A 17158-nucleotide genomic window follows, 5' to 3' on the forward strand; every position below is an offset into this window, starting at 1 on the left:
TTGGGGTTTTGTTTGTTTAGGGGTTGGGTTTTTGGTGTTTGTGGTGGGGGTTTTGGGATGCTTCTTTTTTTGTTTTTGCTTGGGGTTTTGTTTGTTTGTTTTTCTTGGGGGTTTTATTTGTTTGTTTCTAGTGAGGTTGGGTTTTTGGTGTTTGTGGTGGGGGTTTGGGGGGTTTTTTTGGTGTTTGTTTTTTTGTTTTTGTTTCGGGTTTTATGTGGTTGTTTAGGGGTTTTTGGTGTCTTTGGTGGGTTTTTGCGGGGGGTTTGTGGGGTGTTTGTTTTTTGTTTTTGTTTGGGGTTTTGTTTGTTTTTCTCGGGGGTTTTGTTTGTTTGTTTAGGGGTTGGGGTTTGGGGTTTTTTGGGGGGTGTTTGTTTTTTGGTTTTGTTTGGGGGTTTGTTTGTTTGTTTAGGGGTTGGACTTTTGGTGTTTGTGATGGGGTTTTTGGGGTTTTTTTGGGTGTCTGTTTTTGGGTTTTGTTTGGGGTTTTGTTTGTTTGTTTAGGGGTTGGGTTTTTAGTGTTTGTGGTGGTGTTTGGGGTTTTTTTTGGTGTTTTTTTTGTTTTTCTTGTGGGTTTTATTTGTTTGTTTGTTATGGGGTGGGGTTTTGGTGTTTGTGATGGGGGTTTTAGTTTTTTGGGGGTTTTTTTTGTGGTGGTCATAGGTTTTATTTGCACTGCTTTCGTACTTTTAGGGGCGGGCTGGGGGTGTTAAGGCGCTTTGTGATTTCTTGTATGTTTCTAATGAGAAAACGTCTTTACATCATAAAAAACCTGCTTCCAGAGTTTGGTTTTTTATTTCACCAAGAGCACCTTCTTCCTTCTCCTTCAGCACAAACACTCCACAGAACGAAGAAACCACACGGCCCCGCTCCGACCCAAGGCCGGCGGGCCGGGCTGCCGCGCTTCGCCTGCGGGGTCGGGCGGGAGGCGGAGTCCCTGCGGGGAGAGCGGCTCTGCGGCTCTCAGAGCGAGCGAAGGGGAACGGGACGGTGCCTCCAGCGGTGCCTCCTGGGCCCGAAGCCCCGGCAGACGGAGCGGGGGGGGCGGCGGGGCCGGGGCAGCTCCGGGCAGGGCCGGACCGGGCTGAGGGAGGCACGGTCGCCATGGAGACGCGTCAGGCCGCGCTTCCTGCCGGTGCGGCGCCACTACTGCCCGGCGGGAAACAACCGAGGCGGCGCCGGCCGAGCTGCCAGGCGTGAAGCGCCGCGAGGGAGAGCAGCGTGTTTCCCGCCGGACGAGTTCGGCGTGCGCTGCCATGGATAGTGCGGGGCAGGTGGGAACGCGGGGCGGCCGCGGGGCCGGGGAGAGACCGGGGGGTCCGAACCGAACCGGGCTGGGAGGACGGGGGGGATTGCGGAGCTGCGGGGAAGGGCAGCGGGAGGGCTCCGGCAGCGGTGCGCGAGGCCGCGGCCTGGGCCGGGCCTCCCCGGTGCCGCCCGCCGCGGTTGTGGGGGAGCGGTGCCGGAGAGCGCGGCCCTGGGGCGGGCAGGACGGGAGCGCGGCGCTGTCCCCTGCCCCATGGCGCTGTCCCCCGCGGCGCTGTCCCCTGCCCTTCTGTGCTGTCCCCTGCGCTATGGCGCTGTGCCCTGCCCCATGGTCCTGTCCCCTGCCCTTCTGTGCTGTCCCCTGCCCCATGGTGCTGTCCCCTACCCCATGTCCTCTGCCCCTCTGTGCTGTCCCCTGCCCCGTGGCGCTGTGCCCAGCACCAGGAAGCAGTTTTAGTGCTGAAGTGGGGAAAAAAAAAAAAACAACAACCCAAACCTGTTTTTTTGTTGTTGCTTCAGAATTAATTTCTGGTTATAGTGATTTATTAAGAAAATATGGATGTTGATCTAGAACTGATATCCAGCTGTGACAGACAAAGGCTCTCTAACAGTTTAAAGTTAGGAAGTGTGTGTTTATTGCGAGATAACTCCCAAATACACACCGCAATTTACAGGTGATTACAGAGTCCTTTTATCTGTACAAGTACTGAATACCCAGAATAGAAATGCATATTCATAACTTTGGTACATCCCATTCCCTGCTTTGTATTGGAATTAGTTCCAAAGCCATTAAGCACGCACAGTTTGTTCCTTGAAATGGGTCGGTTGTCTCTGTCATGGGGAGGGGTCCCATAATGAGGACTCTAAAATGAGGATCCCAAAATAAAGTCTTCCTCGTTGTGACCTTTCTGCCTTTTCAATGCAAATATGACAAATGAATCCTTGGTAGGACTCCCATTCCCAGTCTTCAGTTGGTTTCAGAACAGAGGCCTACAATTTTCTTATGTTCTAGAAGCTGTTTATCAGTTTCTGTATTCCTCATTATAAATCCAGCTTCTTCAAGGTCTACCCATTTATTTTAATTAACTCCAATAAAGCTTATCTCTAACTAAAATCTTAGCTCCCCAAAATCTCTAAATTCTTTAAAGTTTATGTCTTTGTATATTTACAAATATATTCATAGATTTACAAAGCTCTTGCCTACTGGCAGTGTTCTTGGGATTCCTAAGAATCTGAGTGAAGCTCAAGCATTGCCATTCTATTACTGGCACTTCTTTCTACTGGTTTGTTATTTTTTTTTCCTTTCTCAGTCATTAATTTGGTGAAAGATGGTCAAAATTGATACCCACACTGATGGTTAGGTTTTGCTTAGTGACCTGTGCTAACCTGGTGTGTTTTGGCTCATTTCTGTTTATCTGTTTTTATGTGCTCTCCTGCTTTAAGAAAGTTGACTTCTTACTCAGCAGGATGAAGAAAAATTCATTTTGTGAAAACAAACACACACCTTTTCTTGTGTCTTCTTGCATGGATCTTATTCCCATTATGAAAAATGTCACACTTCTATGTAGTTCATGTTTTTATTTGTTAAGTACGGTATTGCTTCAAAGTCAAAAGTTTGCTTTGAAAAGTGTCTGTGTAAAAGGTGTGTCTGTAACCTGGGCTGTTTCTAAGCCGTTCATTTTACACACAAAATGATTTTTAAAGCAAGATATTCTGAAGCACTTGGATAGGAAACACAAGATTTCACATTTGACAGGCTGTGGGATGGAATGGCCACATGAATTTAACTCTTTTTTTGCACAATAGTTCTCACATCATGGTGTAGAGGTGCTTGAGGGGAACAGTCAGTTCTGTCATCCTGCAGTTTGCCATATCTTTGTTTTTGCTTTTTCTCTTTCTCTTCCAGGTTGTGATTTCATGGATCTGATTTCCTAAGGCAGTGCTGAGGAAGGGATTGCAAACCCCTCAGGCCATGGCCCTGGGAAGGATGGAGCAGAAGGACTGGTACAAGGTCCTGGGGGCCAAACCTTCGGACAGCCCAGCAGAGCTGAAAAGGAAATACCAAAAACTTGCTTTGTTGGTAAGGCTGGATTTGAGCTTTGGGATACACTGATTTATGTATTTGAGCTTTGGGATACACTGATGGATTCCTTGCTTCTTTTGTGCCAAGGTCAGGATTCAATGTGTGAGAAGGTATTTTGTATCTGGACTCAGATGTTTATGGGTTCTTATTCTGCAGTCTCACAAACTGTGAGTTCTACAGCACTTCACTCTAACAAACTAAAAATGGAGCTGTATCTCCCTCTCTACAAGGCCTTTTAAGGATAAACTGTCCAATTAAGAAATGACACCTAAATTATTTTTACTTTTAATCCAATCACCAACCACACAATGTGGACTTTTTATCCAATTACACAAAACCACCCAAACCTATGGAGGAGAAGGTGCAGAAGAAGGACCAGCCTGCACCCTAAAACCTCCATCTTCCTTTATATACATTACTATATTCTAAACCCTTAAACTCTTTAAGTTTTTCCCTCTGTGATATCACACACTTCTAGTCAAACTCCACACCCACAGTCCCAGTTCTGTCATTCCATTTTGGAAGCTTCTCCACAGCCTCAGGTGAAATGCAGTGTTCTCTTGAGGGTCAGTGCCTTTCAGCTGAAATTCTCAGCATTCAGGTTTCCAACAATACACCCAAGTCATTTTTATAAACCAATAAATTAATAATTGGGGGTTTGTTTTTACAGTTTTTGTGATTGATCAGATGCAACCCTCAAGTACACAAAGACCAGATGCAAAGCAAACAAAGAAGTTTCTTTTCTGATAGTCAGCAGTAATGAAATAAAAAATTAATAGAAGGAAAATATGTTAATTATATTGGAAAGCTTCTGGTAAGTTTTTGTGGAGTTGTATTCTTGGTCATGCTTCAAGACTTCACATTCTGTGAATTCCCCTATTTTTTTCTGCAGTGCTGCTATTTGTTCATGAGAATCTCAGAGCTTTACCAGATTATTATTGTGTGTGATTCTTGGTTATTCTGTTGTATTCCCTCCCTTGGATTCAGGCATTTTGCTGAAAAAGTGCTCTTCTTTGGGTTTCTGAGGAAAGTGAAGTATCTTTTTTGGTACTGTTGACTCTTTTCAGCTGAATTTGATAGACAGATAGAATTCCCAAGGTAACTAAATTCCTGTTTTTTTAAAAGCCGATGACTTGGTAGAGAAGAAGAAAGGCAAGCAGATCTCAGGTTTGTAGGAAAAACTCCCTTTTCTGGAGGAAGCTGCTAGCTAGGCTGCCTGTATTGGCAGGGTGCTTGTTGGAGCACGTGCAAGGCAGATCTGAGGTGGTTTGAAGTGCCAAAAGGAATGTGATAAGAAGCTGGGAATTTTAAGGGAGATAAAGAGAATGCCAGTGACCAGGAGACTGAGTTTTGTTAAGAGTTGAAGTAAATTCATGGGTTTGGGGGTAAGGTTGGTAATTTTTATTTCTAACCACAATAAAAACAGTTTTAAAGTTTGGTCATTTCACCAGTATATTCCAATTTTACACATTCTTCAGCTGGATTTGCTGGGCATGCCCTGGTGTACATCTCCTCCTTCTCAGTGCCTCCTGTGAGCTTTTTTCTTTGCCTGAATCTGACTGTTGTACTTAGTAAGTTCTGCCCCTGGCAAGATGTTTGTGTGCAGATTCTGGACATAAATCCTTTGGTTCTCACTGTTAAACTTTGATTGTCCTAACTTAGGAGAGAGCCAAGTTTCTTAGTTCTATTTTGAATAGAAATCGTTGTTTTTTGGACCTCCTAATGGTTTTGTTCTATTGAATTGCTGGAAAATGTGAGTAAAAGATGAGTAAATGTCTGTTTGTTCCTATTGGTGGTCAGAGGACCATGATCTAAAATACCTCTTGTGTCCAGATGGGGCTAATTTAAACTGAATAATGGAATTAATATATGTATTTGCCTGTGAAATAATGTCTAATAATGGATTTAAAATGACAGGTGTTGTTCAGAGCTGTTACAGAAGTGAAACTTTCATAGTCCCTTTCTTGTATGAAGTTTTTTAAAGTTGTGTTATGGAGCTGTACTTCAGTGTAATTTCATGTCATTGTTTTGGGATATTTGAAGCCAGAATTAGCAAAGTTTCCAGCTTTGTGTCTACATCTCTAACTGTAGTTTCAGAAGATTAAAGTATTGGTTTAATACACAAGCACTTCTTTAGCACCTGTATATTTCCAACCTGCTTGGTTAGTGCTCTTCATTTGAAAAGTCAGTGAGAAATGGCAGAGAAAGTGAAGATACTTCTTTCTGTTTTTCTTTTGGTGTCTGTGATGGGTCCCTCTGACTAAAAGGAGATGTTTATTGATGGTTACTTGTAGGTGTTTTCCCAAGGCAGATCTGCTGCCTGTCTGTGCTCATCTTTTCCTTTTAGCCGAACTCTTACAGGCTCTGCTTGATGCTCTCCATCCTCATGCAGCACTGCTCAGTCACTCTGGGGGCCTTAAAGCATGAGAATACCAAGGATTTTATGCACCTCCATGGGCTGTAGGAGAGACTGGAGGGCACAGCACATTTCTTCTCTTAGTTACAGTGGGAAGGTGCCTCAGTTGGAGAGGTTCCATGGTTGGAAAAATGGTAAGACTTTGCTGAAAGTCTGCCATGGCATGTTAAGACAGAAATGTTAACACAGGGCATGTTCTCTGGGGTTTCTGAGCTGTGGACTTGCAAATATTGGATTTGTTAGGGAGTGTTGCTGAATGGTGGTTTTATCCTGGTGCTGTTCCCTGGTCATTCACTTTTCCCTGTTAGTGAGAATTCAGCCCTGCCTGGACCTTTTGTGTCACCTTCTGTGTCCTTTCAGATGGAGTCACTCTCTGCTCCCCAAAGTGTGGTGGCAACTCCTCTCCAAGTGCCTGTGGGATCTCAGCACCTCAGGACTGAGGTGCCGAGTCACCGAGAGCACCCTTGGGGGGCTCGGGAGTCCTGGAATGTTGCCAGAAGTGTCTGGTGGCTGGACTTTGATCCTACACAGGAGACGACACCTGTATGAGGATAGGAGGGTTTCACCGGGGTGAATGGTGAAGGGATTAGTTAATTAGAGGGTGAAACACAGGGTTTAGGATTTCTGTACAGGGGGGTTTAGAGAAGTAAGATGGAGGAATTGGGGCGTGTCCTGTCCTTCTTCTTCTTCTTCTTCTCCTCCATCTTCTGTGGTGATGGTGGCACTTTGGGATTGGTCATTACTAAAAGTGCACTGGTCAATAAGGGTGAAAGGTATTGGGGAAAAATGATAAATATTGTACACATAGCTATGGGTATAAAGATAGGTGACCGCCCGGAGGGCAGGAGAGTGTGCTCATGGCTGGCTGCTGAGCAGAGCTCTGTCGGGCCGAGAGAAAATCTTTTAGATAAACAATTAATAAACATAAAGACCGAAAGAAGAACTGAAGCCTCTTCTCGTCCTTTGATACGCGGGCTGTCCAAGGCCACCCCAGGCCTTTCCAGGCCCTCCAAACAGCCGAAAACCGGACAAGTGCCCAGCTGCTCCTTGGGCTCTCTCCTGAGGGTGGTACAGGTGGCACTGCCATTGCCAAGCACTGCTTGCAGCTTTTTAGAAGCTGCAACAGCAGATTGCAATAAAAGATTCCATGTCAAATTTGATGGTCGGTGCAGAATGGTTTCCAGTTTTTATGTAGCTGTAAAAGTTCATCTCCTCTGTGTTTATAGCCTTAAATCCAAAGGTTTGCAAAGCAACTTGCAGGTTGGATACCAGCTGCAGTTCATATGGCATTGATTCTGTAATCATGAATATTCTGATCACACTTAGCATCAAGCAGAAGAGATGGTGGAATTTCTTTTAAAACATAATTCTGCTGCTAAAATAAAAATGGCAAATCTCTGAGTCCAGGCCTTTTTCAAGTGATCCCCAATGCTCCATGTTGAGCATTTGCTTTTTGCCATCTGCTATTTTCTGTATTTGTCAACACATGTGTGCTTAGCATCTTGAAGGAACAGGCAGATGTAAAATTTCCAGAGCTAAAAAGAGTTGGAGATCTTGCCATATGTCATCCAAAAGATGACTATAATTGCAGCTAAATCTCAGGATTGACCTTAATAATACAAAGTAGTACACAATTACGAGTTATCAAATTGTAGCATTGTAAGAATGAATTCATCAGGGTAAATTTGTTTAAAACTGGTGAATTTTTGAAAACAAACCCCTTTTTATTACTTCTAACAAATTGAGGATGGAAATGGTTAATAAGTCAGAACAAAACTGTACATAGACACTCTACTAGAGTGAATATATTTTTCTTTACTGCACTTAAAAATACATTTTTTTTTATTTGGTCAGGTCACAACATATTTGCAACTGAATTATTTTACTATAGATAATATCAGTTCAGTCCTTAAGAATAGTATTAATTTGATACAGAAAATGAGTTTGGGCTAAAACTAGGGATTTTCTTTTCCTGCCACACCTTCTAATTATTTAAGTATCTCATAAAATTTCCTTGAGACTTAATTTTTTTCCTAGCAGTTCTTGTGTACTTAGGTGACTCTGATAAGTGGATCATCTTGATTCTCTAATACTGTAAGGATCAGACTTTGGGGCACAAGATACATTGGGCCATTATGAGTTCTCTGTAAAGCTTATTTTTAAAAGAAAATAAAACTTCTGTGTATGCAGGTTCAAACTCTGGCACAAAGCTCCAGGCAGTAATTCTGAAAGGAGAAAAACTGCGAGTGCTTTGAAACCAGCAGAGATTCCTTGGCTGGCTCTTACAAACTCATGCTGAAATGCTTTTTGAGGCACAGAAAACTTGTAGTTCGCATTCTCTGAAAGGAATCCAGCAAATTCTGAAAATTAAGATCTTGCTGAAGTGGTAGGAGTAGGCCTTTAATCTTCTGTCTTCAGAACATGCTGGTGGGTTTGAGATATTTGGGATCCACAGCCGCATACACGTTGGTTTCAACAAGGTGATTTCTTAAATGGATAAATGGGTTTTGTGCTCTGTGCTTGGTTTTTTTAAGGAATCCATTCAGCTTTTAGGAAAGGCAGTGCTTAAGTTCCATTTATAAAATCAACAGAAGATAAAATTAGAGCAACAGAAATAAGACATCCAGGGGACATACACACACACACACACCTCCCCTCATCTTATTTTTGGCACAATTTTTGCATTTCCTTTTGGTCTAGCACTCTGTTGTCAAAGAATAAGTTGTCAGATTGTTTTTGAATTTTTATGTAGCTGCTTTATATCTGAAAACTGCTTTTCACCAGGAATAAAGTCACCAAACACATAAGCTTTGTCTAGCTGAAAATCAGGTGTCTGTTCCTGTTGATGCTGATGATATTATAGGATACCTTTCAACTGGAAAAAAATTATTGTGCAAGAAAATTATATGCTGCTGTTACAATGTGTGCCCTAATCTTAAAGAAAATCCATGTAATTTGAGCAGGCAGCAGCAAGAAGCTCTTATTTTTAATATGGCAAGGAAATAAAATATATGTACCACTTACAAATATGTGCCACTTAACACAGAGGGTCACAAAGATTATCTTTTTTATCAAAAGGGGTGGTGTGTGTGTGTATAAATACCAAGTGTTAAGGTGCTCACTTGATCTGTTTGAAAGAGGAGAAGATTTGCAAACAGAGCATCAGGCACAGGTGAGAATGACTCTCAGCAACAGAAAACAAGGAAATGAATAGAAATTTCATTTAATGAGGCAAAATTACTTCAAGAAGAGTTTATTGCATGGAACATGTTTAAAGCAAAGACATATGACTTTCTGGAGAGTTAAAAACTCAGGTACTGATTTCTGTACTCACCTCAATTCTGCAATCACAAGAAATGCAGAGGGTGTCATATATGTAAAGCTAAAGAGCTGCTTGTTCTTTTTTTGTGATTGTTCTTTTCATGTTTGTTGCAAGGTAAATTCAATATTACTCCTGAAAGGACCTGCCTACTGAGGAACTTCATGCTGAGTTTAAGTTGAGAATTTGAAACTTAAAAATAAAAAAACTTTGAGTTTTGTATTGTAAGCCTGATAATAATGCTTTCCATGAGATTCAGGCAGTGTAAGTATTCCCCTTTCAATACCCTTGGGCAGGTTTTTATTTCTTTATTTGAATAGCAGCACACTTGTTAGAAGTGTTTAACAGATCATCATGCTTAGCTAATTCTAACTTCACCTAACTGGTAGAAAATGGATTTGTAATTTGACAACATAAACAGAACAAGTTCAGTGGAGTTAATCTAATAGCTACAGAGAAAAAGATAAGCATCCAGTTTGATACAAGGGACTTTTGTTTCAATGCTCAGGGTGGATTTACTCTGAGCTGTTCTCTACATCCCATTTCCTAATTACCACTTGAATAAAAAGAAGGGGCATATTTTCAACTTGAGGAGTTGATTGTCAGTGTAGGTAGTGCCCAGTGAAGCTCAGGGCTAGAGAAGTCACTAATTCCAACAGCTTCATTAGCCTGGTCATGGCCTGCTGCTGTTTAACTATGACTTGTGTGATTTATTCACCTGATTCTGGTGCTGGTTTTTGTTTGGTTCACACTGTAATGTGTAATGATTTTTTAAAGATGCAGGTGAATTTTAACAAGTGGCTGGGGTGTGAATATCCCTGCAGAAGTTTTGTCTTTAACTTACATAGAATGTGAAAACCAAATAAGCCAACAAGTAAATAGTGCATTGCTTATTCAGGTAGTTCAGCCAATTGTGAAAGTAATGTTAGTTTTTTTTATTATTTATTTCTAAATTTAATCTGTTTACAGGGTTATTGTCTACAGTTCATTTGTTATAATGAGCAGCTTCTGGTACCTCACCCTCTGTAGATTTATGGTTCATACACAACAGAATGGGCACCAGGCAATTGAAATGGGAGATTTGGCCAGTATGTGCTTGGCCTTTGATGTCATTTGTCCTCTGCAGAGGAATCTGATACCTCTCTTGAACACTTTGTGCCCTGGTTATGTCAGTTATTCTTTGTAACATATATTAAAAAAAGGATCTATACTCTGTTTGGTAGACTTTTTGTGATAGGTGTTCAATACTCACAAATATTCACTGTGTCCTGGATCAGTATAAAATAAAAATTCTGATCAAAAATAAAATCTTGAGTGGTTTATTAAATGCCATAAAGCTATTTCTTTAACATTTGCAAGTGTTCTTCCAGCATTTTGAAGACATATTTAAATAATTTTATATTGTGCAGTGTGCCTTTTATCTCATTTCTAATGAGAGCTGTTTGAAATCAAAATCACAGAGAAAAAGATACAAATTAAAGCACAAAGAAGGAGGCTCCAAAGAGCAGCATAAAGCTTTTATATCACAAATGTTCTGTTGTTCTGATGTTTGAGCAGCCACAGTCAAGAGCACCTTGAGCTGTTCAGCATTTCCACATCAGACCATGCACTCAGGAGCCCACTTCAGAAATTTGAAGCACCAGGTCAGTTATTTAAAGGTCTAAGTGCAGAACAATGGTCTGAAGGGTGAGAAAAGTTCAGGGTAGAATCAATCATGTTGCAATGGCTGTGTTTATATAGGGATCTCTTATGGCTGTTAAACAAAATTGATCATGTTTGTGTTGAAACTCAGATAGTTATTAAATTTTTTCAAATATTGTCCTGGGATGTACTAACCTGTAAAATTCAGTGTTTGGAGGACTTGTTGGATTTTTTTATTATTTAAATAAATAATTGTGTCTAATTTTGTCTTCTGTTTGAAATACATAATAAAATTATTATGTTGTTTAAGCAACACATTCTCATGTTCCTTCTTTCCTCCATCTCTTCACACTTGAGATCAGAAAATCCCCATCTGAATGATGTAACTGTCCCACCCTCCATCTTCTCGTGGCCTCAGTGCATCACAAACGCTCCCTCATCTCCCACTGAGCTCAAATGCTCAGCAGCCAGGAGCTCATGGAGCTGATTTCATGCAGAAGTGAGGATAGGATACTTTGTAGGATACTTTGTGGGTAGCTTCTTGCTCTAGAAAAAACTCAGCTCTGCCAGTCATTTGGATAAACTCTTTGTCATTTAATTTTCAGGAAATTAAAAGTGATGTTTCAAGGCTGAGAAGTCAGTTGTCAGCTATTGACTGAGTGTTGTCCAACTTGACCCTTCATGGTTATTCCTACTACATTATCAATAATGAAAAAATTCACTCTGTCTTGCTTGGATTTATGACCTAAGAATGTCTATAAGAGTCAGAGAAGGTAAAGATGAATGAGTTTGCTGAGCAGCATCTTAGCTAAAACATTTTTCTTTCCTTTAGAAAAGGAAAAAACCATTAAATTGCAGAACATGAGGCTGTAACTACTGAGGTGTTTGAGGAGAGGCAGGGCTCAGCTCAGCTCTTTTTTCTTTTTTCAGTTCAGCTCTGCTTTTCTGTCAGAGCAATCCAGGCTTGGCAGAGCCAAAGATGGGCTTGGGAGGATTCTCCCAGTGAAACTCTGGCTCCTGGAATGTGGAAATGGGTTTGTAGGGAATTCTGAAAGCTCCCAAAGTGTGCATCTGTATGCAAACTTTGAGATAGAAATGGTGACTTAGAAATGCCATGGAATCGGACAGACATTGCTGAGAGAGAAATGGAAATACAAGCAAGTTTCAAAGGATGGCCTTGCAAATAAAACTAGATACTTTGAGAAACAGAACTATGAATGATGCATTTTAGATGGTTGGCTTTAAGGCACTTACAGCATGGTGTGGCTAAAGCTGAGAAGCCAAGAAACACTTACAGTGTTTTGTAATTAGGAAATAGTGAATTGTAACATCTGTATTGTCTCACCCTTCTCATGAGACTGAAAAGGGAATAAAAGTTTTTAAAACACCTCTCAGTTGCCCCATCTTTGGATTAAGAAAAGGGTTAAATCCCCCACTGGAAATGTTGCTGTTGAAACTCAAGGGATGCAGACTGGGATTATTCCTTACTTCTGACCTGTGCTGAGCTTTGACTTTGTCTTTCCACCTCCTTCTCCTGCCTGCTCCCTTCTGAAATGGGGCAGTTGTGTGAAGGTGAGACTGCCTAGATGGGGTTTTATGAAATACCAGTGTCCCAGAGGTCAGTGGTGAGTGCTGGTGAGTGAGCAGAATATTCTGAATATCCTGGATTCCCCCTCAGTGTGTCCCTGCAGCGTTGTGGGGACACGCTGCCAAAATTGTTTCCTTGCTGCAAATGGAGGAATTTACCAAATCAAATATCAAATCAGAAGTTAAATGAACACCAAACTAGTGATCAGTCAAGGTAGCAACACATCCTTCAAGCCTATGAATAAATCCAATACAAACTAATTTCTAAGTGGGTGTGATTCCATAAGTTCTGTTTGGAATTGTTCTGTCACTGTGGCTATGAATTCTTGAATTAATGCTCACTTTTATTTATTGCTTCTGTTCTTCGAGGTTTCTTTCTCTTGTGTTTTGGGTTGTTTTTTGGTTTTTGTTTTTTTAATACTGGTTTTCACAACTGAGTAAATTCTGTTAATAAGTAGCTTTTTATGTCCATTTTAAACGTTATAATTCAACAAGGGCCAAACCTGTTATTTTGAGATCTCAAATGGCTTCAAACACTGTGGGGATTCTACATTGCTCTCAGAGATGGGGAAAGCTGAAAGAAACAGTTTCAAGAAAGCAAAAAAATCAAAACCTTGGTGTGCAAGTGTTGGAGTTATGGTTGCTAATAACTCATTTTTTAAAAGTCCTGTACTCTGCAGCTGAAGTGCCTTGGGGACTTGGATTATTTTGCATACACAGGGTATTTTCAGGTATTCCAAAAGAACTGGAAAATGAATGGGACACTCTGGTTTGGAATACTGAGCGTGTGACTGGGGCAGGGGGGCAGTACAGAAAATTGTGCTTTGACTTGGATTATTTTGCATTATGCTTAAATCTGACCTCTTAAATCCATGAGGGTGTTTTCAGGTATTCCAAAAGAACTGGAAAATGAATGGGACATTTTGGTTTGGAATACTGATATGTAGCTGTGGGTATCAGAGTTCTTTTTCTGGAGTGGTTTCTTTGTTTTTTTGGTTTTTGGGTTTTGTTGTTGTTGTTTTTGGGGTTTTTTTGGTTGTTATGGGGTTTTTTTTTTCTATAATAAAACAGAGGATTTGGGAGTTTGTGTTCACATGAAAGTAGTATTTGCCTAAACTGTTTTCCTACCAATTTGTTTGTTTGGAGTTATTATATGAGCAGGACCACAATAATCCATGCCTAAACAACAGAACATTGTTCAAAGTGATATTATTGGTGTAAATTGTGAGCATAGGAACCAGAAATTTAGAAAAAATCTGAAATTCCCTTTCTATTTTTACCTATATACTACTGTACATTTAAGTGGGTTTTTTCCTCCTTCATTCCTTTGCTGGTTTTTGATGGATTTTCTGTTGTTTTTTCTTCTCCTGCTGTCTAGTGTAGCTTTCAAAGGGCTTTTTGAAGTACCTCTTGAGGCTCTTGGGTCACTCTTCATGGGAAAATAAGGAGCCATGGAAAGAGAAGAAAATGAAAGAGAGTCTGTTTCTAAAAATGTACCTTTTGGTAACCAAGGCTTCTGATTTTTCTCCTCATTTTCATTAGCCAAAGAATTGTTTTCTTCTGTTTATACAAACAACAGTTGATATTCCTTTCCATCAATAGAAACTGAAACTTTTACACTTGATTTTTTTTTTGCTCTGAAGGGCTCTAAAGTAGCAAAGAGTGTGGAAGTTCAGAGTAGCAGGGTGATGCTACAGTACCATGAGAAAAGCAGATGCATTTTAAGTATATTTAAGCAAGATACTTTCAAAAAAAAAAAAAATCCAGTGTGGACATTAATGAGTTTGTGACAGTGTAATTTAGTCTGTGGGTTTATTTAATTGCACTTTGAGGATTCCAGTAATTTTCAAGGGTTTGCTGCACTGGATTGATGGTCCCATCCTGTGTTTTCACTGCGCAGCTGTCAGTGAACACCCATTTTGTGTTCTGCTTACCTGTTGCACATTGCTGTGAACATTTAATCCTAATCCTTTCCTTTTTCCTTTCCTTTTTCCTTTCCCTTTTCCTTTCCCTTTTCCTTTCCCTTTCCTTTCCCTTTCCTTTCCCTTTCCTTTCCTTTTCCTTTCCTTTTCCTTTCCTTTCCCTTTCCCTTTCCTTTCCTTTCCTTTCCTTTTCCTTTCCTTTTCTTTTCCTTTCCTTTCCTTTCCTTTCCTTTCCTTTCCTTTCCTTTCCTTTCCTTTCCTTTCCTTTCCTTTCCTTTCCTTTCCTTTCCTTTCCTTTCCTTTCCTTCCTTTCCTTTCCTTTCCTTTCCTTTCCTTTCCTTTCCTTTCCTTTCCTTTCCTTTCCTTTCCTTTCCTTTCCTTTCCTTTTCCTTTCCTTTCCTTTCCTTTCCTTTCCTTTCCTTTCCTTTCCTTTCCTTTCCTTTCCTTTCCTTTCCTTTCCTTTCCTTTCCTTTCCTTTCCTTTCCTTTCTTCTTTTCTTTTCTTCTTTGTTTTTTTTTCTTTTTCCTTTTTTCCTTTTTGTTCTCCTTTTTTCTTTAATTTATTTCTTGCTTTTCTTTTTCATTTTTTCTTTTCTGTTTCCCTTTTTTTCCCTTTTTTATTCCTTTTTTCATTTTTTTTTCCTTTTTTTTTTTTTTGCTTTGTGTACAAGAAAGGCTGTGGTCCCAGCAGTTCAGTTTAGGAAGAGGTTTTTTTTTGGTTTGGTTTTTTTTTTTTCCCCCTTTTTTCTTTTATTTCCTTTTTTCTTTTCTTTTTCCTTTTTTTCTTTTCTTTTTTCTTTCTTTTTTTCCCCTTTTTTCTTTTTCTCATTTCTTTCCTATTTTTTCTTCCTTTGTGTACAGCATAGGCTGCGACCCCAGGAATTCAGCCTAGGAAGACTTTTTTTTTTCTTTTTCTTTTATTTAGTTTTTCTTTTCTTTTTCTTTTTTTTTTTTTCTTTTTTCTTTTTTTTTTTCTTTTTTTTTTTTTTTTTTTTTTTTTTTTTTCTTTTTTTTCTTTTTTCTTTTTTCTTTTTTCTTCTTTTTCTTTTTTTTTCTTTTTTTTTTTTCTTTTTTTCTTTTTGTTTTTTTTTCCCTTTTTTCTTTTTTTCTTTTCTTTTTTCCTTTTTTTTCCTTTTTCTTCCCTTTTTTTCATTTTTTTCCTATTTTTTTCTTGCTTCGTGTGCCGGATAGGCTGCGATCCCAGCAATTCTGTTTAGGAAGACTTTTTTTTCTTTTTTTTTTTTTTCTTTTTTCTTTCTTTTTTTTTAAATTTTTTTTTCTCTTTTCTTTTTTCCTTTTTTTCTTTCCTTTTTTTCCTTTTTTTTTCCTTTTTCTTCCTTTTTTCATTTTTTTCCTATTTTTTTCTTGCTTTGTGTACAGGATAGGCTGCGATCCCAGCAATTCCATTTAGGAAGACTTTTTTTTTCTTTTTTTTTTTTTTTTTTTTTTTTTCTTTTTTTTTTTTTTTTTTTTTTTTTTTTTTCCTTTTTTTCCTTTTTTTTTTTCTTTTTTTTTCTTTTTTTTTCCTCTTTTTTCCCTTTTTTTTTTTCCTTTTTTTTTCTTGCTTTGTGTACAGGATAGGCTGTGATCCCAGCAATTCCGTTTAGGAAGACTTTTTTTTTCCTTTTCTTTTTTCTTTTTTCTTTTTTCCTTTTTTCTTTTTTTTTTTCTTTCCTTTATTTCTTTTTTTCTTTCCTTTTCCCCTATTTTTTTTCTCTTTTCTCCTTTTTTCTTTCTTTTTTCCTTTCTTTTCCCTAGTTTTTTCTCCCTTTGTGTACAAGAAAGGCTGCCATCCCGCAATCCCATCAGCTCAGTTTAGGAAGACTTTTTTCTTTATTCTTTTTTTTTCCCTTTTTTTCCTCTTTTTCCCTTTTTTTTCCCCTATTTTTCCTTGCTTTGTGTACAAGAAAGGCTGCCATCCCCGCAGCCCAGTTTGGGAAGGCTCTCGGGGATGGAGCAAATATTGAAGCCCCTCAGGAAAGTTGGTGGCCCGCCCTTGGCTGGGCCCGAGCGGAGGAACAAAGCCGGGCTTTGCTGTGCCCTGCCCGGCATTAGGTGGCAGTAACGCGTTGTTTTTGGCAGCTGCTTTGTCCTTGGGTTTTTCTCTTTGCTGTCTTCAGTGCAGTTTCATCAATGGGAAAAAAAAAAAAAACAACGTGTGTTTGATTTCTCTCAGTTTTTATGAAATGCTGGTTTACGGTTTGGCTCTGGGGGCACCTGTGCTGTGTGCAGAGGTGGGGTTGGTGTGCTGGGGTGTGGTCATGATTTATTTTCTGGTCTGTGGTAACTATCAGTGATAACATTAAGCACACACATTCTGGTGATAAATATGCTGTTAATGGTCAACTGAGTTTAATTCTGCAGCCCTTACTTTCCATAAGCAGTTACCACATCTAAACATAATATACCCTGCCAGATGAAGTAGGCTTGGGATTTTTTTTTTTGCTTTTCGTCTTTATTCTTAGATAAAAAACAATCTTAGGCTCAAGAGCAAGTTAGTAGGGACATAATTAACCTTTCAGCTCAGTGGTATTGTTGTCACTGCAGGTCCCGGATGAGTGCAGTTGCCTTGTGACCCTTTTGGGAGGCTGTTCCTTCCCTTCATCCTTGCTTCTCCCACGTACAGGATCTCAAGGATTCCAGAATCCTGCGTTGCATTGTATTAATTGGGCAGGATGATCAATTAATGGAAGAAGAGCAAGAAAGTGTTGACAGAACATGCTCCCTAATTAGTACCTGCTGGACCATGTAGGCCACTGTGGTGTTGTCTCAGGGTGGCAACTGTACAAGACCTTTATGTGCAAAACAGACCTGTGGAAAAGCCAGGGAAGGAAATCTTCATTGCTGGAATATTTCCCTTCCCTCTGCGACCCTGGGGCAGCTCCATCCTTCACAGAAGGAGCACATTTCCAGTTCTCAGCCCTGTGT

General features: G+C 39.8%; 1 protein-coding gene across 2 annotated transcripts in view; it reads left to right on the forward strand.

Moving 5' to 3' along the window:
• The first annotated feature begins 1208 nt into the window (after positions 1-1208).
• The window catches only part of DNAJC24 (DnaJ heat shock protein family (Hsp40) member C24), a 34830-nt gene continuing 18880 nt past the window's right edge, over positions 1209-17158 (forward strand). The window contains exons 1-2 of one of the 2 annotated variants that reach the window (XM_064715620.1): positions 1209-1271; positions 3170-3343. In XM_064715620.1, coding sequence (XP_064571690.1) covers positions 3236-3343 — 108 coding nt within the window. In that variant the 5' untranslated portion in view covers positions 1209-1271; positions 3170-3235. Of the gene's footprint in view, positions 1272-1802; positions 1938-3169; positions 3344-17158 lie in introns of those variants that run through there. The other variant, XM_064715621.1, reaches the window with a different exon arrangement.

The sequence above is a fragment of the Zonotrichia leucophrys genome, chromosome 5 (assembly GCF_028769735.1).
Source record: "Zonotrichia leucophrys gambelii isolate GWCS_2022_RI chromosome 5, RI_Zleu_2.0, whole genome shotgun sequence".
Lineage (NCBI taxonomy): Eukaryota > Metazoa > Chordata > Aves > Passeriformes > Passerellidae > Zonotrichia > Zonotrichia leucophrys.